Genomic DNA, 23,714 nt, shown 5'->3' on the forward strand with positions numbered 1-23,714 from the left:
ACCCATCCTGAGCTGTTGGGAAAGCCCTAGCTGTTTCCATATAGTATATTATATATATTATAGAATCCCCTTGTCAACTCACACAAAAGAACAAGAAAAGCAAGGAGGAGGAGGAGAACCCATGACAATTTTATTAGGGTTGCCTTGAACCTATATATCAATTTGGAGGATAACTGATATTTTTACAATATTGAGTTCAACATCCACAAATAACACATATCTTCCACCTACTTTCATTTAATTTTCTCTGTAGCGATCTCCCATATTTTTATGTTTATTCATAGGTTCCTGATTTGTATGCTTTGTAGAAGTAATCCTTTGAAAATTTCATTTTCTAACCATTCATGACTGGTATATAGAAATATAATTGATTTTGTATATGGATGTTCAGCCAGCTATCTTGATAAGCTTTTACTAATTCAAATAATAGATCTTCTGGATTTTTCTATAACAAATCATATCGAAAGGAAGTTTACTCCTCCCTTTCCAGCCCTTCTGTCTTTTATTACTTTCCTCACTTTATTACCTCACTAGGGACCTACAGTACAGTGTGGAATAGAAATAGAATAGTAGGTTGCTGCTGCTAAGTCACCTCAGTTGTGTCTGACTCTTTGTGACCCTAGGAATCATAGCCCACCAGGCTTCTCTGTCCATGGGATTCTCCAGGCAAGAATACTGGAGTGGGTTGCCATTTCCTCCTCGAGGGGACCTTCCAGACACAGGGATCTAATCTACATCTCTTATGTCTCCTGCATTGGCAGGCAGATTCTTTACCACTAGTGCCACCTGGGAAGCCCAGAATAGGAGAGTGCCTTATTCTCAATCTCAAAGGAATTCTAATTTAGTTTGGGTTTTCCCAGAAGCAGACCCTAGACAAGAATCTGAGGGCAAGAAGTATACTCGGGAGATGAAGGAGAACATTGGGAGGGGTGGGAGACAAGGAAGGGAGGCTGGCTGATGAAGGGGTTTGTTATCAGGCTTCATTCTGGAGTTTAATTTTGCTGGAGAGACTGTTCAGTTCAGTTCAGTTGCTCAGTCGTGTCCGACTCTTTGCAACCCCATGAACTGCAGCATGCCAGCCCTCCCTGTCCATCACCAATTCCCGGAGTCTACCCAAACTCATGTTGATTGAGTCGGTGATGCCTTCCAACCATTTCATCCTCTGTCATCCCCTTCTCCTCCTGCCCTCAATATTTCCCAGCATCAGGGTCTTTTCAAATGAGTCAGCTCTTCGTATCAGGTGGCCAAAGTATTGGAGTTTCAACTTCAACATCAGTCCTTCCAATGAACACTCAGGATTGATCTCCTTTAGGATGGACTGGTTGGATCTCCTTACAATCCAAGGGACTCAAGAGTCTTTTCCAACACCACAGTTCAAAAGCATCAATTCCTTGGTGCTCAGTTTTCTTTATAGTCCAACTCTCACATCCATACCTGACTACTGGAAAAACCATAGCCTTGACTAAACGGACCTTTGTTGGCAAAGTAATGTCTCTGCTGTTTAATATGCTGTCTAGTTTAGTCATAACTTTCCTTCCAAGGAGTAAGTGTCTTTTAATTTCCTGGCTGCAGTCACCATCTGCAGTGATTTTGGAGCCCCAAAAAATAAAGTCTGACACTGTTTCCATTGTTTCCCCATCTATTTGCCATGAAGTGATGGGACGGATGCCATGATCTTAGTTTTCTGAATGTTGAGCTTTAAGCCAACTTTTTCACTCTCCTCTTTCACTTGCATCAAGAGGCTCTTTAGTTCTTCACTTTCTACCATAAGGGTGGTGTTATCTGCATATCTGAGGTTATTGATATTTCTCCTGGCAATCTTGATTCCAGCTTGTGCTTCATCCAGCCCAGCGTTTCTCATGAGAGACTGTGGGAGTCAGTATAAACCACAGACATCAGAGTTACTTCACCCAAGACACGTGCAGCTGTGTATCCATACACAAAATCTCGCCAATCACTGGTTAAACTTCTCTGGGGTAGACAGTATTAGTTCCCTGGCATTTCCAACAGCCACGTGAGTGGAAAACTAGTTAAGCAGCAGACGAAAGCCTACAGGTAAAGAAGTACAGATATCGGTAGTTGGATGTGGGCCCAAGTGGACTGAAGTGGGGAAAGTGAGACCCACAGGTGGGTTACCCACAGTGTCTTCTACAAACACCTTCTACTTTTTATTATTTCATTATTTTTAAAAATGATCTAGGCTTCCAAATGTCCTCTATTTAATTCAACATTTTATTATCACAAATAACAGTTGCAGTCCCCACAGGATATCAGCAGCTGCTTAAGTCCAAATGTCTCTGTGCATCCCTCAAAAATCATGCAGTTAAAGAGAAAGAAGGAAATAAAAGTACTCATTACTGGGGAATTCCCTGGTGGCCCAGTGGTTAAGGATCCACCTTCCAACGCAGAGGACACAGGTTCAGTCTCTGGTCAGGGAAAGAAGAGTCCACAGGCCAAGCAGCCAAAGTGGGGGGAAAAAAAAACAGTCATTACTCTGGCTTATAGCCTAATTGCTGCTGTTGCTACTGCTGAGTCGCTTCAGTCGTGTCCGACTCTGTGTGACCCCATAGACCGCAGCCTGCCAGGCTCCCCTGTCCCTGGGATTCTCCAGGCAAGAATACTGGAGTGGGTTGCCATTTCCTTCTCCAGTGCATGAAAGTGAAAAGTGAAAGTGAAGTCGCTCAGTCGTGTCCGACTCTTAGCGACCCCATGGACTGCAGCCTACCAAGTTCCTCCGTCCATGGGATTCTCCAGGCAAGAGTACTGGAGTGGGGTGCCATTGCCTTCTCCGATAGCCTAATTAGGAGACAGAAAATACTACAGGCTTGAGTGGTAAAGTGCTGCCACCTGGTCTCTGCTGTTCTGAAATCCCATTATCACATCAACACTAGGGAGTGATCCCTCTCATCAACACTGCCTGCCTCAGCCAGGGGGAGGCTTGGTAACTGTGATACAATAGCAGGCGGGGCTTACCAACACTTAGCACTAACAAAGGTAAACAACTGCTGGTACTTAGAAAAAAATCCACTCCATTGGGAAACTACTGGCTAACTTGAGAAAAAAAAGGAGAACAAACACAAGAAAGGGAGAAAAAAAGTAGAGGGGGGAGAGAGAAGAGAGAAATTAAAGGGGAAATGATTAACCAAAGGGTCGGGGGGAAATAGTAATGAGACTGCTTTAAACTGGGCAAATAAATGCGAACACTTAGATAACATGACTAATTTCTAAAACCAAAATTTACAAAAATTAGTGCATAAATAAATTAGACCAGGAAAACATCAAAAAATTTTTTATGAAGCAAGAGTAACATTAATAGCTAAACCTAACATGCCAACAAACCCTGCAAATCAATCTTATTTATGAATATACATGCTGAAATCCCAAATAAAGTGAAATAAAGTGTTGTCAAATACAATTAATGATCCCTTAAAAAAGAACATGACATGACCAAGGGGGACTTGTTCTGGGAATATATGGCTTGATATTAGGAAAATCTATCAGCATAATTCCCTACATTACTTGTTCTAAGGAGAAACTATCAGATGATTATGCACCAGACATAAAAAGCACGTACTGCCTGATTCCTTTTATGAAAAATTCCAAAAAATGCAAACCAACCTATAGTGACAGAAAGCAGACCACTGGTCACTTGGGGCCCAGCGATGGAGAGTAAATGATTGCACAGTGGGTAGAAGGCAACTTTTTGGGGGAGTGATGGAAATGTTCTGTATCTTGACTGTGGAGATGTCTTCCTAGATGTATATATCTGTGAAAATTCATTGAATTGTATACTTTTCAAAAAAATTGTATACTTTAAATGGGTATAGTTTCTTGTGTGTAAATTATACCACAATAAAGTTGAAAAATATTTTAAAAATCAATAGCTTCTACTAGCTACACACTGGGTGACAGTATCTTTGATGCACAAACCCAACAAAGGACTTGGATTCTATATAGGAACATACAAACATTCAGAATTTACGTTCTGAGTGTACATCTGTGTATTCTATATATCCATCAATAAGAATAGGACAAACAAGTCAATGTAAATGGCCAAAATATAACAGCAACTTCACATGAGGTTATCCGAACAGCCAGTGAAAACGTGCTCAATATTACTTACCAGGAAAATGCAAACTAAAATCCAATCAGTTACTACTACACACTTAACAAAATGGCTAAAATTAAAGAGACTGACAATATCAAGTGTTGGTGAGGGTGTAGAGCAACTAGAATTTTCCTGGTGGGTGTGTAAAAAGCCACTTTGTAAAATAGTTTAGAAGTTTCTTATAAAACAAGCATACACCTATCCTATAACCTGTAATTCTATTCCTAGGTATATATCCAAGAGTAATGAGTATTTGTCCACAAATATACTTGCCTGGAAAATCCCATGGATGGAGGAGCCTGATGGGCTGCAGTCCATGGGGTCGTGAAGAGTCGGACACGACTGAGTGACTTCACTTTCACTTTTCACTTTCATGCATTGGAGAAGGAAATGGCAACCCACTCCAGTGTTCTTGCCTGGAGAATCCCAGGGACGGGGAGGCCTGGTGGGCTGCTGTCTATGGGGTCGCCCAGAGTCGGACACGACTGAAGCGACTTAGCAGCAGCATACTTGCATAAGAATGTTCACAAGAGCTTTCTTCATCATAGCCAAACGCTGGAAGCAATTCAAATACCATCAATAGGAAAATGAAGAAAGAAACCATGGTATATGGTATATTTTGCTGAATATGGTATTATTTTATTATTCAGCAAAATATGGTATATATAAAATATTCAGCAAAAAAAAGGACTACTTCCACATGCAACCACATAGATAAATCTCAAAAATATTATGCTAATCAAATCTTGTTAATCAAAAGCCGAAATTGTTAATCAAAAGCCAGACAAGTTAAAAAAGAAATCTGACAATTTGGACAAAGAGAGTATGGTTTCGTATATGAAATTTGTGGAATTCAAAAACCGACAAATACATAGGGTTTTGTCAACCTTCTGTATCCTTTTGTTTTAGCTGTGTCTCTTGTAAACAGCTATAATTTTCTGAGTCTGACAATCTTTGTATTTTGACTAAAATAGTCTACTTGTTTTTTTAAATAAGAACTTTGAGATATGATACAATTAGTCAATTTATTAATGTTTTAAGTAGAGATACTGGGTTTCAGTCGACCATCTTAAATGCTTTCTACTGCTTCTTTTTTCATTTCTCCTTCTGAATTTTAAAAAAATTTCCCCACATTTTTAGTATAAAAATGTTCAAACATACAAAATTTGAAAAAAAAAATAGTACAATGAACACCCTCAATCTCTCCACTTAGAGTCAATGCTTTTTAACTTAGAGCCAACCTATTTTACTATTCGATAGCACACACACATATACATAATATGGTTTTGCTGAACCATCTGAAGCGAAGTTGCAGAATAGACCGATTATTTTTTATTATCCCATTTTCCTCACTCAATTAGTTTGAAGTCGCATTTGTTTCCTCAGGCTGCTGTAATAAAGTACCATGAACTGGCTGGCTTAACACAATGGAAATTTGGTCTCTTACAGTCTGGAGGCTTGGGAGTCTGAAATCCAGGTGTTGGCAGGGCCATGCTCCCTCTGAAACCTGTAGGGGAATCCTTCCTTGCCTCTTCCTAGTTTCCTGTGGTTTGCTGGTCATCTCTGACATGCCTTGGCTTGTACCTGCAACACTCTGCTCCTCCACTTTCACATGGCACTCTTGCGGTCTCCTCATCTCTTTCACTCTATGCATCTCTGTGTGTCCAAATTTCCCCTTTTTATAAGGACACAGTCCTGTTGGATGAGGGATCCCTATAATGACCTCATCTTAACTTGATCATCAGCAGGACCCTTTTCCCAAATAACATTGCATCGATAGATCCTGGGGGCTTAGGATTTCAGCATCTTTCAGGGGACAATCCAACCCCTAATAGAAGCTATTGACTCAAACTCTATTTTAGTGTCTTTCCTAAAAACTACAATATAAATCCTTGACTTCAAAGGATAGTATTGAACTGATTCCTTCCCTCTCCTCCTGAACATAGCAAGATACTTAAGTTTAAACACACTTAAGCACACTTTAACACATTTCTCTCTCCATAGTTTTATGCTATTGTGGTTATACAGTTTAATCATATGTATTTTAAATCCTACAGGCATCATTATTATTTTATGCATCTTACTGTTTTTTAAAACCTAAATGGTTGTATTTATATACAAATTAATTTTTGCATTGGTAACCAAAAAGTTGGAAAGACACCACTTAGCACAATTATTTTGATAGAAGAGTTTACAAGTAGACTTGTGGACTTTTCCTATTTTGATTTTTTTCAGTGATAATTGTTTCTTGGTCATATGTTAACAATCAAGTAACAGCAGCAGCTGCTAAGTGAAGGATGATGAAGGGCAAAGCTGAAGCCCAGACTCTGTCCCTCTCCTGGCAGTGCCTGGGAGGGGTGGGAAAGGGATGGGTGCAAAGGGGAACAGCCTGAGCCGCCCAGGGAGGCTCTGGGGGCATCTAACGCTGAGCACTCAGACCTGAGGGCCAGGCTGGGCTCCCAAACTATTCTGGGAATGGAAGGACTGGGGATGGGAGAAGACGTGACCTTCCCACTGTGAACTCACCCACCTCTTCACTTAGGCATGAGCTTAAGAAAAAAGAAAAACAGACTTGAAATCCAGTCTCCATGAGCTCTCCCAGGATCTGCGGCCTCCTCTACCTGTACCCTAACTTCCCCGCCTGTTCTGCACTCAGAGGTTTAAGCCAGGCCTGAACCCCCCACCCCGCCAACCTCCAAATAAGTGCAACGGAATGAGCTTGAGTGAAAAATCCACTTTAATAATCCAGCTTCAGCTCAGCTGAGAACTTCCCCTCTCACGTGTGAGAGAAGTTTCTCCAGAGGTCTCAGTCTACCAGGAGGCTACGGCTCAGAGAAGGGAACAGCTCAAAGAAGCCCTAAAAGAGAAGGCAACATGGGATTTGTGGTTAGTGGAGACCAGATGGGGGGTGCCCCACTGCTCACTGTCTACCAACACAGCCCAGCAAGAGAGGAAGGCATAGTTGCTTCGCCCACAGTTGACTGCTGTCAGTCTTCTCATCCCCAATCTCCTCTCCAACTTTTCATTATCCTCTGGGGGCTGATGAGGGCCCCTGAGCTTTGAGAAGAAGGGGGACCCTACTTTGCCTACACGGTAGCACTAAGACAACCAGCCCCGTGCACGGGCCGCTCATTTGGTGATGGTGCCCCAGGACTGATCCAGGTACCAGATGGGGAGGGAGCCTGGCTTCCACAGTGACGGGGGAGAGGGTTCAGAGTCACCTTAAAGAGAGTGATGGTCTGGAGTACTCCTGTGGTGCAGGCTGTCTCCCGGATGGAATGCATGGCCAGCTGGGGGCTGCCTAAATCCAGCACCCGCAGACCTAGCCGAGAGGCCAAGATAGGTCCGATGGTGGTGCCGCAGGGCGAGTCATTCCGGACCATGAGATCCTGCGGAGAGGAAGGGCCGTTCACGAGCAACATGTAACACCTGTTTCTTAAGACCCAGGAGGAAGTCACCTTAGAACTGAGGGGCTGAAAGGAGTCTGGTACAACGTCCACTCCGACCTCCCCAAAGAGTGGACGTGACCGGTGTAAAGTCCCAAGGCTGACACTAAGGCAGGCCCGAAGGACAGGATATTCTGAATCGGTCCCATTCTCTCCATCTGCATTACCACCAGCGCAGTTCTAACTACCTCGTACTGCCTTTCACACAATCCATTCCCCACGCAGCGGGCAGGGGGACTGGAAATATATATGTACCCTTTATGTCCCCTTGCTTCGTAACATGCACCCCCACCCCACCCACACATAAAGAAAAGTCACTCAGTAATCTTACAGAGAGATCTGACAGAATGTGGTCCACTGGAGAAGGGAATGGCAAACCACTTCATATTCTTGCCTTGAGAACGCCATGAACAGTATGAAAAGGCAAAATGATAGGATACTGAAAGAGAAACTCCCCAGGTCAGTAGGTGCCCAATATGCTACTGGAGATCAGTGGAGAAATAACTCCAGAAAGAATGAAGGGATGGAGCCAAAGCAAAAAGAATACCCAGCTGTGGATGTGACTGGTGATAGAAGCAAGGTCCGATGCTGTAAAGAGCAATATTGCATAGGAACCTGGAATGTAAGGCAAATTGGAAGTGGTCAAACAAGAGATGGCAAGAGTGAATGTCGACATTCTAGGAATCAGTGAACTGAAATGGACTGGAATGGGTGAATTTAACTCAGATGACCATTATATCTACTACTGCAGGCAGGAATCCCTCAGAAGAAATGGAGTGGCCATCACGGTCAACAAAAGAGTCTGAAATGCAGTACTTGGATGCAATCTCAAAAACGACAAAATGATCTCTGTTCATTTCCAAGGCAAACCATTCAATATCACAGTAATCCAAGTCTATGCCCCAACCAGTAACGCTGAAGAAGCTGAAGTTGAATGGTTCTATGAAGACCTAGAAGACCTTTTAGAACTAACACCCAAAAAAGATGTCCTTTTCATTATAGGGGACTGGAATGCAAGAAACACCTGGAGTAACAGGCAAATTTGGCCTTGGAATATGGAATGAAGCAGGGCAAAGACTGATAGAGTTTTGCCAAGAAAATGCACTGGTCATAACAAACACCCTCTTCCAACAACACAAGAGAAGACTCTATACATGGACATCACCAGATGGTCAACACCGAAATCAGATTGATTATATGCTTTGCAGCCAAAGATGGAGAAGCTCTATACAGTCAGCAAAAACAAGACCAGGAGCTGACTGTGGCTCAGACCATGAACTCCTTATTGCCAAATTCAGACTGAAATTGAAGAAAGTAGGGAAAACCACTAGACCATTCAGGTATGACCTAAATCAAATCCCTTATGATTATGCAGTGGAAGCGAGAAATAGATTTAAGGGCCTAGATTTGATAGATAGAGTGCCTGATGAACTATGGAATGAGGTTCGTGACATTGTACAGGAGACAGGGATCAAGACCACCCCCTTGGAAAAGAAATGCAAAAAAGCAAAATGGTTGTCTGGGGAGGCCTTACAAATAGCTGTGAAAAGAAGAGAAGCGAAAAGCAAAGGAGAAAAGGAAAGATATAAACATCTGAATGCAGAGTTCCAAAGAATAGCAAGAAGAGATAAGAAAGCCTTCTTCAGCGATCAATGCAAAGAAATAGAGGAAAACAACAGAATGGGAAAGACTAGGGATCTCTTCAAGAAAATCAGAGATACCAAAGGAACATTTCATGCAAAGATGAGCTTGATAAAGGACAGAAATAGTATGGACCTAACAGAAGCAGAAGATATTAAGAAGAGGTGGCAAGAATACAGAGAAGAACTGTACAAAAAAGATCTTCACGACCCAGATAATCACGATGGTGTGATCACTGACCTAGAGCCAGACATCCTGGAACGTGAAGTCAAGTGGGCCTTAGAAAGCCCACTACGAACAAATCTAGTGGAGGTGATAGAATTCCAGTTGAGCTATTCCAAATCCTGAAAGATGATGCTGTGAAAGTGCTGCACTCAACATGCTAGCAAATTTGGAAAACTCAGCAGTGGCCACAGGACTGAAAAAGGTCAGTTTTCATTCCAATCCCAAAGAAAGGCAATGCCAAAGAATGCTCAAACGACTGCACAATTGCACTCATCTCACACACTAGTAAAGTAATGCTCAAAATTCTCCAAGCCAGGCTTCAGCAATATGTGAACCGTGAACTTCCTGATGTTCAAGCTGGTTTTAGAAAAGGCAGAGGAACCAGAGATCAAATTGCCAACATCCGCTGGATCATGGAAAAAGCACGAGAGTTCCAGAAAAGCATCTATTTCTGCTTTATTGACTATGCTAAAGCCTTTGACTGTGTGGATCACAATAAACTGTGGAAAATTCTGAAAGAGATGGGAATACCAGACCACCTGATCTGCCTCCTGAGAAATTTGTATGCAGGTCAGGAAGCAACAGTTAGAACTGGACATGGAACAACAGACTGGTTCCAAATAGGAAAAGGAATTCGTTAAGGCTGTATATTGTCACCCTGTTTATTTAACTTATATGCAGAGTACATCATGAGAAACGCTGGACTGGAAGAAACACAAGCTGGAATCAAGATTGCAGGGAGAAATATCAATAACCTCAGATATGCAGATGACACCACCCTTATGGCAGAAAGTGAAGAGGAACTAAAAAGCCTCTTGATGAAAGAGAAAGTGGAGAGTGAAAAAGTTGGCTTAAAGCTCAACATTCAGAAAACGAAGATCATGGCATCCGGTCCCATCACTTCATGGGAACTAGATGGGGAAACAGTGGAAACAGTGTCAGACTTTATTTTGTCTCCAAAATCACTGCAGATGGTGACTGCAGCCATGAAATTAAAAGATACTTACTCCTTGGAAGGAAAGTTATAACCAACCTAGATAGCATATTCAAAAGCAGAGACATTACTTTGCCAATAAAGGTTCGTCTAGTCAAGGCTATGGTTTTTCCTGTGGTCATGTATGGATGTGAGAGTTGGACTGTGAAGAAGGCTGAGCACTGAAGAATTGATGCCTTTGAACTGTGGTGTTGGAGAAGACTCTTGAGAGTCCCTTGGACTGCAAGGAGATCCAACCAGTCCATTCTGAAGGAGATCAGCCCTGGGATTTCTTTGGAAGGAATGATGCTAAAGCTGAAACTCCAGTACTTTGGCCACCTCATGCAAAGAGTTGACTCATTGGAAAAGACTGTGATGCTGGGAGGGATTGGGGGCAGGAGGAGAAGGGGAGGACAGAGGATGAGATGGCTGGATGGCATCACTGACTCGATGGACGTGAGTCTGAGTGAACTCCGGGAGTTGGTGATGGACTGGGAGGCCTGGCGTGCTGCGATTCATGGGGTCGCAAAGAGTCGGACACGACTGAGCGACTGATCTGATCTGATCTGATCTGAATCTTAGTGGTTTTAAAAATATAGCTATGGGAAGTTTTAAACTACTTGATTTGTATTCTGGTAAACAAAAGTAAATATGTGATGGTAAACATACCATTATAATAACGATGATAGACATCAAGATTTTCCACATAAAAGAAAATTACAAAACCAAGTAGTAACTGTTCTTTTTTTAAAAATGAAAATCGCAGTATTAACTCACGATTTTTAAAATATGTACATTTTTCCTATGTCCTTAGAAATGACCCCAAAGCATTCCTCCCCCCGCCCCCACAATAACAAAGAACACTCATGATGCTAGACAAGCCTCTGACATCAATATCCATCAAAGGCCACCAAGTCTGGGGAGAGAAATGAGCAAGATGAGCCTGAAATTTCCTCTTGGGCCAAAAAGCAAGACAACTACCCAGAGTCATGACAGAGAACACAGGAGTTATGTGGAAAGGACTCCCGCTGGTCAAAGTCACGACAATTTGAGCGTGAAATGACATGACTATGTGGACCAGATCCACCTGAACCAGCGGAAATCTATGATTCTCAATTTACAAGACCATCAAAAAGGGAGGCAGCCATGAAAACACTTCACCTTGAAAACTGGTTATTAAAGGGAACAGTAAGTATTTGTCCTAACTTTCCAGGAGCAACCATACTTCACAATAATCAAATGGCCCTACTGGATGGGAGAAAGTTCTACTTCACAGAAGAATGATAGCTAATAAATGCAAAAGGAATAAAAAAAATGGACGGGGGCATTTCTTCAGTAAACACTGATGAAATTATGGACTTAGGCAAGGATTATCAATTAGTGTTAAAACTCAGCACTTGTCTGATTGATGGGAAGCTCATCACTTGTACAGGTTACTGTCCGGTCAAAGGAGAAATACCTCCACGCAGCGGAGGGACTGAGGGCAACCCTCCCAGTGTGGTGATCAACCTTATTATCACTACGGGTGAATCACCCAGATAGTATGTGGGTGAGACAACGTGGAGGACACACCTCTCACGATGTCTTCTGGCCAAAAAGGTTTAACCTGAATCCATCAAGCCTTTAGATATGAATTCTAGATTGCAGGAAATACACGGGCTAGAGGCTTAAACTCAATGACACCATGAGGAAGCAACCAGGAAAATCCAAAAAGGAAGGAGACATCACATGGGATGATGAGCCTGGTTTCTTCAATAAGTCAATGTTATTTAAAAAAAGAAGAACAACAACAAAAGTAGGTGGGGTAGCTATGCTAGATAAACAGCCAGATATAACACACGATCCTGGACTGGAAACCTAAGTGGGACAGACTGTAAAGAATGCTTTGGGGATAACTGAAAATGATCTGTGTATGAAATGAGACATAAATTTACGGAAACTAAAATTTTCTGAAGTAGAAAGATGGAGAACACTGAGTGAAAAGAGGAAACAGAAGATATATCCAAGATGATTTCATTTTTTTTTTAACAAAACGTGTGTTAAGTATATACATAGAAAAAAATCTGGAAGAGTACGTACAAATCTCTTGGGATTAATGTTTTATTTTCTCATTTCCATTTATATTTTCTAAAGTACACATGCCCTGCTTCTGCTGTAAGCTGTTGAAGAGAAATCCCCCAATGTCCTCCTACTGCCTTAGCAAAAGATCCAAACACCCTTCCTGCCTAGGAGGCCCAGCAAGACTGGCTCCTCCCCCTCATGCTCTCAGCTCTGGCTGCTCCTAATGGACCAAGATCACTCCTGCCCACTGGGGGCTTTTGCCTTGGGGCTTCCCTGGTGGCTCAGACAGTAAAGAATTTGCCTGCAATGCAGGAGACTCGGGTTCAATCCCTGGGTCAGAAAGATCCCCTGGAGAAGGAAATGGCAAGCCACTCCAGTATTCTTGCCTAGAGAATTCCATGGACAGCGGAGCCTGGCGGGCTGTAGTCCATGGGGTCACAAAGACTCAGACACGACTGAGTGACTAATTCTCATCCTCAGGCAGGGATGCTATTTACTCATAGCAGCCTCATTCTCAATGCTTAGGTCTCAGCTCAAATGTCACCTCCTCAGAGAGGCCTTACTGAGAATGGAACAACTCAGTTCTACAGTGTGAGGTGGGGGAAGCTATATGGGCAGAGCGAGCCCTAGGCTGGAGTTCAGGATGTCTAGTCCTAACTTATTAGGACCTCCCTGCTATGTCTATCACCGGACCACCTGGGCTCCAGCCCTTGAAACATATATTATCCTAACATAGATCTTAATCATTGCATATTTTTCCCTCCCTCCCTCTCTCTCTGACTAGATGGGCCGTTGCCAAAGCAAGAGTGACAATGAGTTCCAGGTTTCCTGGCCCTGAACTTCTCTTATGGAAGCCCCCAGGGCGTGTAAGAGAGACACAGGGGAGCTGGAGGTGCTGGGTGGGAAAGCGGTAGGACTAACTCTCCATTTGCCACGAGGACACTGCACCTTCAACCCCATTTTCCAGGAGTGGAAACAAAATCAAGGGAAATCAGGAGACGAGTCCAGGGTCACAGGACTAGCATCCCGTCAGAACCAGAACTGTTCCTGGCTCTGGGAACAGTTCCTGGCTCTGGTGGGGGTATATCCAACCCCACTGCTCCTCACTCAACTAGGACCCTCCTCCACTAAAGACTGTCTACCAGGCCCTCCTTACTGGGGGACCATCTGCCTGTGCCCCCAACCCCACCTTCCCAGGCAGGGTCCATCCTCACCTGCAGGGGCACCCCGACACTGCTGGCCACCTCTCGGATCAGGGCCTCTGAAACCGCATTTGAGGCATAGCGTTGCTTGCTGTTCACCTTGATCACAGGGCCCTGGGGAGAGGGAAACCAGGAGTTGAGAGGGAGGCAGAGATGCCTGACAGGTCCAGAGGAATAGGACAGGGCCTGGAAACAGTCAGGCCTCCAGACACCAGAGGAGAAGCAGGAGCGCCTCACCTTGTGGAATAAGGGCCTGTGGTTCTCCTCATGCTTGTCCCTGTAAGAGACCGAGAAGGGCCAGGGATGGCCAACAGCAGCTGTCAACATGCACCACTCGCTCACGGCAGACATTGCTAATACGGCATTCTTTCCCACCCAGTCTGCAGGACCTCAGAGTCAAGCTAAACACAGGGCTCCAGGCAGCCTCTTGCAACTGGGGGCGGGGGGGTGTGTACAGAAGTAAGTCTGTAGACAGAGCCTCTTTGGATGGGTTAGGCATGACGTGACTTTGACCAAGTCAGGCTACAGAGCAGTCAAAAGGAAATCCCCACGGAACCTCCTGGCAGAATGAGGAGGAAGGGGAAGGGGAGAGGCGGAGCCCCAAGCCCAGGGCTGAGCCTGAAGGCAGGCCGCGCTCCAGTCTCCAGCTATGTGAGGCCTGTATGCCCAGTGCAGGAGACTCACAGGTAGTTGGGGTGCACGGCATGGGCCATGTCTGCGCTGATCATGTAGGACTTGGGGATGGCTTCCTCGAAGGCCGTCAGGTGCTGGGGCGAAGCCGAGATCCGCCGCAGCACCAGCTCCGTCAGCAGTGACTGTGCGCCCTGTGCACTCTCTGACCCCACCTGGTGACAACAGAGGCCCGGCTCTGGGGGTCTGGTCTGGGGGTCTGGAGCTGGAGGCCAGGAAGAGGGGCCCACTGCCCAAACTGGCTCAGAACCCCCACTTAATCAGTGGGTGGGAATGCAGACTGTTATCAGCCACTTCCCCAACCCTATACCACCAAAAAGCTGATGGTGAGCTGGGGCCACCGTCTAATGCTTGGCCATGTCCAGGGGAGAAAGAGAATTGTCCAATCCACTTCCATTCCTGGCTGCCTTCCTTATCCCCTGACCATCTGGGGTTCAAGCCCAGGTGCCCCAACTCCCTGGTCAATCTTCTTTCGTGCATGTGACAGGAGCTGCTAACCCTGACGTGTGCGGTTACAGGAAGCTGTGTAGCTGTGTAGGCGTCTCAGCTGGCACCCTAACCCAAGCACCCCAACCCAGGCAGGGTGAGGACCCAGCCTGCGCCAGGCCCTGGGGCTGCTAGTGCGAAAGGGCAGAGTCCCTGTCCTCCAGGAACTCACCACGTGGCACCCAGAGACATGGGAGTTGTCGTCACACTAGGAGCAGGTACAAGCTGAGCCAGAGGGCACACCGAGAGCTGAGCAAGCACAGGCAGTGTCTGGCTCATCCCTGGAGCCTCCAGAAGAGCCCTGGCCCGTGGCAGCTGCTGGATACCACTGGCTGCACAAGACTCCCCGGAGAAGACCCTCCCCAGAGCTCCCCAAGCACCTCTTCATTGTCGTAGAGGGCGATCATGCGCACGTGGGGATCCGCGGCCAGAGAGGCAGGGGCTGAGCAGGAATCGATCAAGGCCTGTTGGGAGAGCAGGCAAAAGCATCGTCCTCCCCACTCCTCCTTCCATAACTCAGCCCACCAACACCTGGGAGGCTCACTTGCTCGCCTCCCACCATCAAGGCCTGAGTGAAGCGGGCTCCAGCGGTCACCGGGCTGCATCTCTCAGGGCGCTGCTGGGTGGGAAGACATGCGGGGGGCCTTTTCGACGAGATGGGGGAAAAGCTCCCTCTCCTCCCTCACATGCCTTCCCACACAAAAGGCAGGAGGGTGTGTAAGATGGAGAGGAAGGGCTGAGAACCCTAGCAAGTCAAAAGGACCAGACAGGTCATGTAAACTAGTTGGTCTCGGCAAGGACACTAAGGGCCAAAGAGGTGACTGTGACTCCGTTGAGGTGATGCGACTGGCTGGCTGGCAGCGCAAGTGGCTATGAATCCCAGGTCTGGCTCTGGTCTCAGTTACAGCCCAAAGCCTGTCTCTGAGAACAGGACGGGGTGCAAAGGGGAGAACGGAAAGGACAGAGGGAAGAGCAGGGGTGATAGGTGAGGAGGAGGAGGAAGTGACCAGGGTAGAAAGAAGGTGGGGAATATCAATGCAGCCACCCAATGAGATGCCAAGGCTCAAAGGCGGCTGGGTGGGCTTAAGCCAGGGCTTGGGGGGGAAGGCTAAAGGGAGGGGAAGATACTGCTATACAGGATGCTAGGGTCTTTCCTTTAAAGCAGAGCTTAACTTGGAAGCAGGACAAGTCTCTGTGAGGCCCTGAACAACCCTCCTGTCGACCTCATCCCTCCAGCCCAGCCAGTGCAAAGATGGGGCCCAGAGGAGCGACACTGAGGCTGAGGCATTTAGGCCTCTCCCCATGGTCCACCCGCATCAGGGGTCTTCTCATGACCCATAGGACTCAAGGCGGTCCTCCCGCGCAGTGCTCCTGGGAGTGCCCCGCTCCTCACCTGCAGGGCACAGAAGCAGCTGTGCAGGTTGTCCAGCCGAGGGGCAAAAATGAACTCCTCGTAGGCACCACCCAGGACCTAGAAAGACAGGACGGTCATCCTGATCTTCATCCCCCCCCCAGGACTCAGCCTCTTCTCCCTGCTCCCTAGGAGCTGCGTTTGAATACATCTCCTTGGTTCCTTGCCCAACCTCTCCCACCCTCTGGCCTAGAGCACTCAGCCCTCTTTGCTGAGCTGAGAGGAGGATGGAGAAGGGCCAGGCTGGAGCTGAGGGACAGGAGGGTGCAGGCCTGCGGCTCCTGACCAGTTCCTACGGGACAGGACAAGGGAGAGACCAAACAAGAAAAGGAGAACGCCAAGGAACTAAACAGAGGAGACTAGGCGAGAAATAGAAGCTGAGCACATGTCAAACATGGGCGAGCATCCAAAGACATGGCCATCTCCTACGGTCAGCAACTGGGAGAGATACAAGGACAGGCTCCAGGAAGGGGGGGCGGTGCCCGTCCAGGCCTCCCGTCCTCAGAGGTTTGGAGCCAGCACAGGTCAAAGTGGACAGGGACCCCAGTAGCAGAAACTCCTCTGGAAGTTGTGGAAAGCTTATGCCCCCACCCAAACAGCCCGAGTAGGCAGACCTGGCGTGGGAAACCTGCTATTTTCGAGAATCACTGCATGAAAGCAGAGCGGGGTGGTCTCTACTGGGAAAACAGTGAAGTGAAAGTGAAAGCCGCTCAGTTGTGTTGACTCTTTGCAACCCCATGGACTATACAGTCCATGGAATTCTCCAAGCCAGAATACTGAAGTGGGTAGCCATTCCCTTCTCCTGGGGATCTTCCCAACCTAGGGATCAAACCCAGGTCTCCTGCCTTACAGGCAGATTCTTTACCAGCTGAGCCACAGGGAAGCCCAAGAATACTGGAGTGGGTAGCTGATCCCTTCTCCAGTGCTTGGACCCAGGAATCGAACTGGGGTCTCCTGCATTGCAGGCAGATTCTTTATCAACTGAGCTATGAGGGAAAACAGGGATGAGTATAATCGAAGGACTGGCAGAGGTGATGAGCGCTTCAGGGGGAGACATGCTCGCGCCGGCTGGAATCCCAGGGTCCCCACCCATGAGTTCCTCACCGCTGGCTGAGTGTCGGCGAGACACAGTTCCATCTCCAAGATGTCCTCGGGGCTCAGCCCCAGATGGGCGCAGAGAAGGGACGTGAGGACCGAGTGGTGCCGCTCATCCTGCAGGGCAGGGGGTGCTGAGAGGAGGGCTCACTCCCCACTCTCTCCCCTTCTCCGGAACCAGTCTCTTCCCCCCTGCGCCCCTCCCCACGAGCAGGTGGCTCTTACTGTAGCATTGAGGGGGCCTGGCTCAGGAGTCCCCTTCTCCAGCTCCTCCTGGATGGACGTGGCAAGAATGGGGACCCTGCGGGAAGACATGTGAGGGGGACGTGGGGGGAGTGCTGGAGGACACAGCAGGTGGGACACCCTGCATCAGGACCCTGCGCTCAGGCATCCCCTGATGGGGAATTGCCCTGGTCCCTCAATTCCCAGCTCCCTCTCAGCAAAGCAGAGCTCTCAGGGCCCTGGACATCTGCTGGGTCCCTGGGGTAGAACTTGACCATGGCCACTGTTAGGGAGTGGTCTCTGAGATCCCAGCAGGCACCCCCCACCATCACCCACGCCACACCCTCCCCAGCTCCAGGCCACCACCACCTTCACCCTGTCTCACAAGTGCATCTCCATGTTGGGCCCAAAATTCTCATTGACATTTCTCTGCAGGTGGATGGCCAGGTGCGGGATGCGAAGAATGGGCCTGTCCACGTGCACCAGCCGCTGCTCCAGCCGGCCTGAGGTAGGGCACTGTGGCCAAACAGGCAGGGTCAGCCCAGGCTGGGGGGCCCTGCGTCCGCAGCTGGTTAAATCCCCTACTTCACCCAGACTAACCAAGGTGGTCCTCTGACCCAGGCTGCCCCTTCCCCCCTTCCCTGGGGGGCTCTCTGCAGGTTCCCTGAAGGGGGGTGACAGTCATTCTTCAGGCAGCTGAAGCTCAGGGCCTCCCAGATCCAACCCCAGTCCCCACCTTGACAATGACACGTCCAGCCAAGGTCAGGTCACGGTCAAACCAGGTGCTCCAGATCCCACCACCATAGGTCTCCACACCAACCTGCTGGAAGCCCACCTGGCTGCGGCGAGAGCGCCGTTTCACCTGAGTGGGACAGCCGGGAACAAGTATTCAGAAAAGGCCAGGCGGCATGATTTGGCGCCGAGAGGACGGGTAGTGTGACACAGAAGGGCCCCAAGAGTGGAGGAAGGAGCTGACAAGTCTTCTCTGCACACCCCCTGATGCCTCCCTTCTCCCGGGAAGCCCCTCTTCCTTACCCGGAGGCAGGGACTGTCCGTGTGGGCCCCAATGAGGCTGAAACCATTGCCGGGAACGTACTGGCCCCCCACAGCAAATGCGATGATGGTGGAGGAGTTCCTGGTCAGGAAGTACTGGGGTGGGGGTTTCGAGCTGGATTAGCCAGAGCACAGGACTTAGAGCCCCAGCCCAGGTTCCTACCTCTCCGCCCCCACCCCATCCCCAGTACCTTGCTCTCCGGCTTGATATCCCAGCTCTCGGTCTCCTTGAGTTCATGGAAGCCGGCCTGGAGGAGGCGACTGCGGCACTCGGCCACCGCTGTAGGGAAAGAACCCTCTCACGGTTGATCGAAGCCGGGAGGAGGCACACCGGCTCCCTACCCGCCCCCTGCCCTGGTCACTCACCGTGGAAAGGAGAGGGGCTCCGGTTGACGAACTTGAGCAGTTCCCGGGCCGCGGCCTGAACCGCCTCTTTGCGGGCCCTGCCGCTCATGGCCACCTAGGGGACGGGGGTCGGGGGGGGCGCTCATACGCTTACGAGGTCTAAGACCCCTGACCCATCTCGGCTTCGGGAACCTCTCCAGCCAATCCCCACCGAGTGAGGGCTCGCAGGCTCAGACCTCGGCTTCCGCCCCTTTCCCCACACCAAGAGACGCAGAAGGCCGGGCTCCAACCCACCGGAAAGTATCACAACCCTCCCGCTGCGCTCCGGGCCCAGCCGGTCCCAGACGGCCCGCCCCCTAATCCGAGTTTCAGTCCGGCCCCACCAAGTCCATCCCCACGTGACCGACTAGCTGGAAATCCCGGTCAGTTCCCAAACTCTGAGCTCGCAATCAGAGGCCCCTAACTCTGAGCGGGCCCGTACACCACGTGCGTGACCCCACCCCAGAACCAAAGCCCTGTCCCCTAGGGAACACCCCACCTGGGTCTCACCCCTGAACAACCCGGGAAGGTAAAGTCACTTGGGATCAGACTTTCGGTTTCGTTTAGGGTCGAGGGGAGCCCCCCACGTCAGCAAGCGCGCTGCTGAGCTTGGACCCGGGCGGGCACCTGGGCGGGTCTAGGATCGAAGTTCGTCGGGGACGAACAGAGGCCACCTACCTGCATGGCCTTACTTGTGGGCCTGCGTCCGAGTGCCCGGCCCCTGCGCACAGCCCGCCCCGACTCCCGCCGCTATAGCCCCGCCCCGGCCCTGAGGCTCGCCCCGCCCCGCCCTCCGCCCCTTCTACGGGGGTGGCGGACGCCCTCTGCCGACCCGGAGGTGCTAGGACAGCCTGGAACGGCCGGCCCGATTCTTTAACCCCCAACCCCCAAGTTAGGGAGTCCAGGAGAAAACGCCTCCGCCAGCTCACCTGGTCACCTGGGTGTTGTACAAAGTGCTCTCTCTCCCCACAGGCACTCTGGTGGTAATAAAAGCAACATGGTTAATGTTTATGGAGGGCTGACGATAAGTTTTAGCTTTATAATAAAGCTTAATGCGCTAGGTAGTTTAATCTTCATTGCCCTTTCAACTTTATATCTTTACCGTCCCTGGTCAGTGAACTAGATCTCGAAAGCAGCTGTGAAGAGAAAAAAAAAGGACAGAAAAAGACAAACTCCATATATTCTTGTAGGCAATTCCAATATTCCTATGTCAAGAGTGTTAAGTAGCAATTTTTAAAACCCAGGAACACATTTGGTTATAATGGCCATCACTTTAAAATCTACAATCAATGCTGCAGAGGGTGTGGAGAAAAGGGAATCCCCTTACACTGTTGGTGGGAATGTAAATTGGTCTATCCACTAGGGAGAACAGTATGGAGGTTCCTTAGAAAACTAAAAGTAGAGCTAACATACGGCATATGCCCAGCAATCCCACTCCTGGCCATATATCTGGAGAAAGTCATATTTCAAAAGATACATGGGACTTCCCTGGTGCTTCCGTGGTTAACCAGACTCTGCCTTCCAGTGCAGCGGATGTGGTTTTGATCCGTGGTCGGAAACTAAGATCCCACATGTTGCAGACAACTAAGCCTGCGCCACTACTCAGCAACAAAAAGATTCCACATGCCACAACTAAGACCCAGCACAGCCAAATCAGTATTTTAAAAAAAGAGAGAGAGAGAAAAGATGCATGCATCCCAATGTTCACTGCAGCCCTATTTCCAATAGCTGGGACATGGATGCTACCTAAATGTGCATCGATGGATAAAGAAGATGTGGTACATATATACAATGGAATATTACCCAGTCATAAAAAAACCCAATAATACAATGCCATTTGCAATGAGAAGGATGGACCCAGAGATTGTCATACTTAGTGAGGTAAGGCAAAGAAAGGCAAATATATGACATCACTTATATGTGGAATCTAAAAATATGCTACAAATCAACTTATTTACAAAACAGAACTATGGTCACAAATGTAGAAAACAAACTTATGGTTCCCAAGGAGGAAGGAGGGGAGGGATAAGATCAGAGATTGGGATTGACGTATAAACACTGCTGCTGCTGTTACTGCTAAGTCGAATCAGTCGTGTCCAACTCTGTTCGACCCCATAGATGGAAGCCCACCAGGCTCCTCTGTCCCTGGGATTCTCCAGGCAAGAACACTGGAGTGGGTTGCCATTTCCTCCTCCAATGCATGAAAGTGAAAAGTGAAAGTGAAGTCGCTCAGTCGTGTCCAACTCTTAGCAACCCCATGGACTGTAGCCTACCAGGCTCCTCCGTCCATGGGATTTTCCAGGCAAGAGTACTGGAGTGGGGTGCCATTGCCTTCTCCAATATAAACACTACTGTATATAAAATAGATAATAAGCACCTACTGTATAGCACAGGGAACTCTACTCAGTACTCTGTAATGATCTATATGGGAAAAGAATCTTAAAAAGGAGTGTATATATGTATATGTATAACATTCACTTGCTGTACAGCAGAAAGTAACACAACATTGTAAACTATACTCCAATTTTTACTGGAGTATAGTTAACATTAAAAAAAAAAAAAAAAAACCCAGGTCCTTGCCTAGCCATTGACTCTGATCAGGACTCTTGATGGTCCCTAGGTTCAACATAGGGGCCAATTACCAGGGGTGTTAAAAACATTCCAGGGATTTCAGGTTGATGGAGCAATCTGCTGTTTATGTACTGGAGTAGGAATATCAATGGCAACCCACTCCAGTATTCTTGCCTGGAGAATCCCAGGGACGGGAGCCTGGTGGGCTGCCATCTATGGGGTCGCACAGAGTCAGACACAACTGATGTGACTTAGCAGTAGCAGTAGCAGGAATGTCAAGGGAGTGAGGAGTAGTTGGAAAGATCCTGCGGCCCTCAATTCAAAGGAATAGATATTGCAATGTCGTATTCAGGAATATGAGCTTCCCTGGTAGCTCAGCTGTTAAAGAATCCACCTGCAATGCAGGAGACTGTGGTTCAATTCCTGGGTTGGGAAGATTCCCCTGGAGCAGGGCATGGCAACCCACTCCAGTATTCTTGCCTGGAGAATCCCCATGGGCAGAGGAGCCTGGCGGGCTACAGTCCATGGGGTTGCAAAGAGTAGGACCCAACAGAGCGACTAAGCACATTCAGGAATATACACACTAGGTGATGGGTTAAATTCATGGCGTTCCCTCATTGTTCCCTGGAATGCCATTATGTATAAAAATTCACTGCTGAGTGGGACATGAAGAGAACATTCTTGCTCTCTGAGGAGCCAGAGGCTGGCTACTGGTGGAGGAACACATTCAAGGACAGTGACAAGAGCAAAAACAGGGATGCAAACAGGGTAAGGGAGGGAGACTTAGCTCAGAACTCTTTAATGTTCTGATCACAAAGAAGAGTACTTGTTCACAGCAATTGCAAATCAATTGTACTTGAATAAAAAATAAATAAAAACAATTCAAATAAGTAAAATGTATCATGTTTTTAAAAAAATACACGTTAATGTGAGCAATTCAAATATCAATAAAATGCAAAACTTAAAAAGTGAAAGTGAAAGTAAATGTTTGAAAAATTGAACATCCAGTCTTAATAAAAACAAAACCAGGGAATTCCCTAGCGGTCCAGTGGTTAGGACTCCACACTTTCACTGCCAAGAGTGCAGGTTCAAGCACAGCCGAAAAAAAAAAAAGAACCACCAAAAAACCAAACAAAAAACAAAACCAAAATCCTCTCAAGAAAACGAGAAGAGAAAGGATAAAGGCTGTTTTCCAGAAATCTAGAGCAGACATTGTGGGGAAATACAGAAGTATCCCTGTTCAAATCAGAAGCTGATGAGCTGTTATCACTGGTAATCAATGTGGATCCGAAGTCAGAGCCAGTGCCAGAAAACGATTTTATATGTAAAAGCATAATCTGTCCCTATTTGTGGGTTATATTTTTTTTACCAAGGGCTTCCCTTGTGACTCAGCTTGTAAAGAATCCGTCTGCAATACAGGAGGATCTTGCTTTGATCCCTGGGTTGGGAAGATCCCCTGGAGAAGGGAATGGCTACCCACTCCAGTGTTCTGGCCTGGAGAATTCCATGGACTGTATGGGGTTGCAAAAGTTGGACAGGACTGAGCAACTTCCACTTTCACTTTCGTAATTACCAAGACAATAAACTGACGAGCTGTTAGAACTGGAAGAAGGGGTGGCCTGATTTGAAAAATCATCGGCTTTCCTGTACAATAATCAAACAGAAAATATAATCATAAAAAGGTCCTATTTACCAGAACAAGAGAAACTGTTAAATTACTAGGAATGAGCATCTGTGTGACCCAATCTCAAGTAGCCAGGGAAATGCATGTTAAAAGTGAGATAGCATTTTTGATTTGTCAGATTAGCAAAAATGAAAAAGATTGGTAATATCAAATGCAGGAGAAAGCCTGGGGTCATGTATGTCTTTCTACCCAATTCTGTGGTATAAACACTCCCTATGGCTAATTCTAGACTGCCAACATGAACTGAAAGTGGAATTGAGAAGGAATTTGGAAAAGCAAACCATTGTGTAGATTTCTACCAAACGGATGCAAATAGACACAAATAACCTCAGGAACATAGATTTGTAGTAAAATAATTAAGAAAGTGATGATTTTTGAGTATTTATAACCTCTATTTCAATATAATTTCTTTGGTTGTTAAGTTTATATAATTTCATTTTTAAGGATTGCTGTGTTTAACAA

General features: G+C 47.3%; 1 protein-coding gene across 1 annotated transcript; it reads right to left on the reverse strand.

Moving 5' to 3' along the window:
• Positions 1–6,827: 6,827 nt before the first annotated feature.
• On the reverse strand, positions 6,828–19,762 carry DNPEP (aspartyl aminopeptidase). Its single transcript, XM_027514155.1, has 15 exons — positions 19,676–19,762; positions 18,980–19,073; positions 18,805–18,893; positions 18,596–18,709; positions 18,297–18,422; positions 17,946–18,076; positions 17,564–17,639; positions 17,348–17,455; positions 16,226–16,303; positions 15,213–15,296; positions 14,341–14,501; positions 13,894–13,933; positions 13,669–13,770; positions 7,330–7,497; positions 6,828–6,965 (listed from the first exon to the last, which is right to left on the reverse strand). Exons 1-15 carry the CDS (start codon positions 19,679–19,681, stop codon positions 6,915–6,917), a joined length of 1,428 nt encoding a protein of 475 aa, XP_027369956.1. The 5' UTR covers positions 19,682–19,762; the 3' UTR covers positions 6,828–6,914.
• Between the last annotated feature and the right edge of the window lie 3,952 nt (positions 19,763–23,714).

The sequence above is a fragment of the Bos indicus x Bos taurus genome, chromosome 2 (assembly GCF_003369695.1).
Source record: "Bos indicus x Bos taurus breed Angus x Brahman F1 hybrid chromosome 2, Bos_hybrid_MaternalHap_v2.0, whole genome shotgun sequence".
Lineage (NCBI taxonomy): Eukaryota > Metazoa > Chordata > Mammalia > Artiodactyla > Bovidae > Bos > Bos indicus x Bos taurus.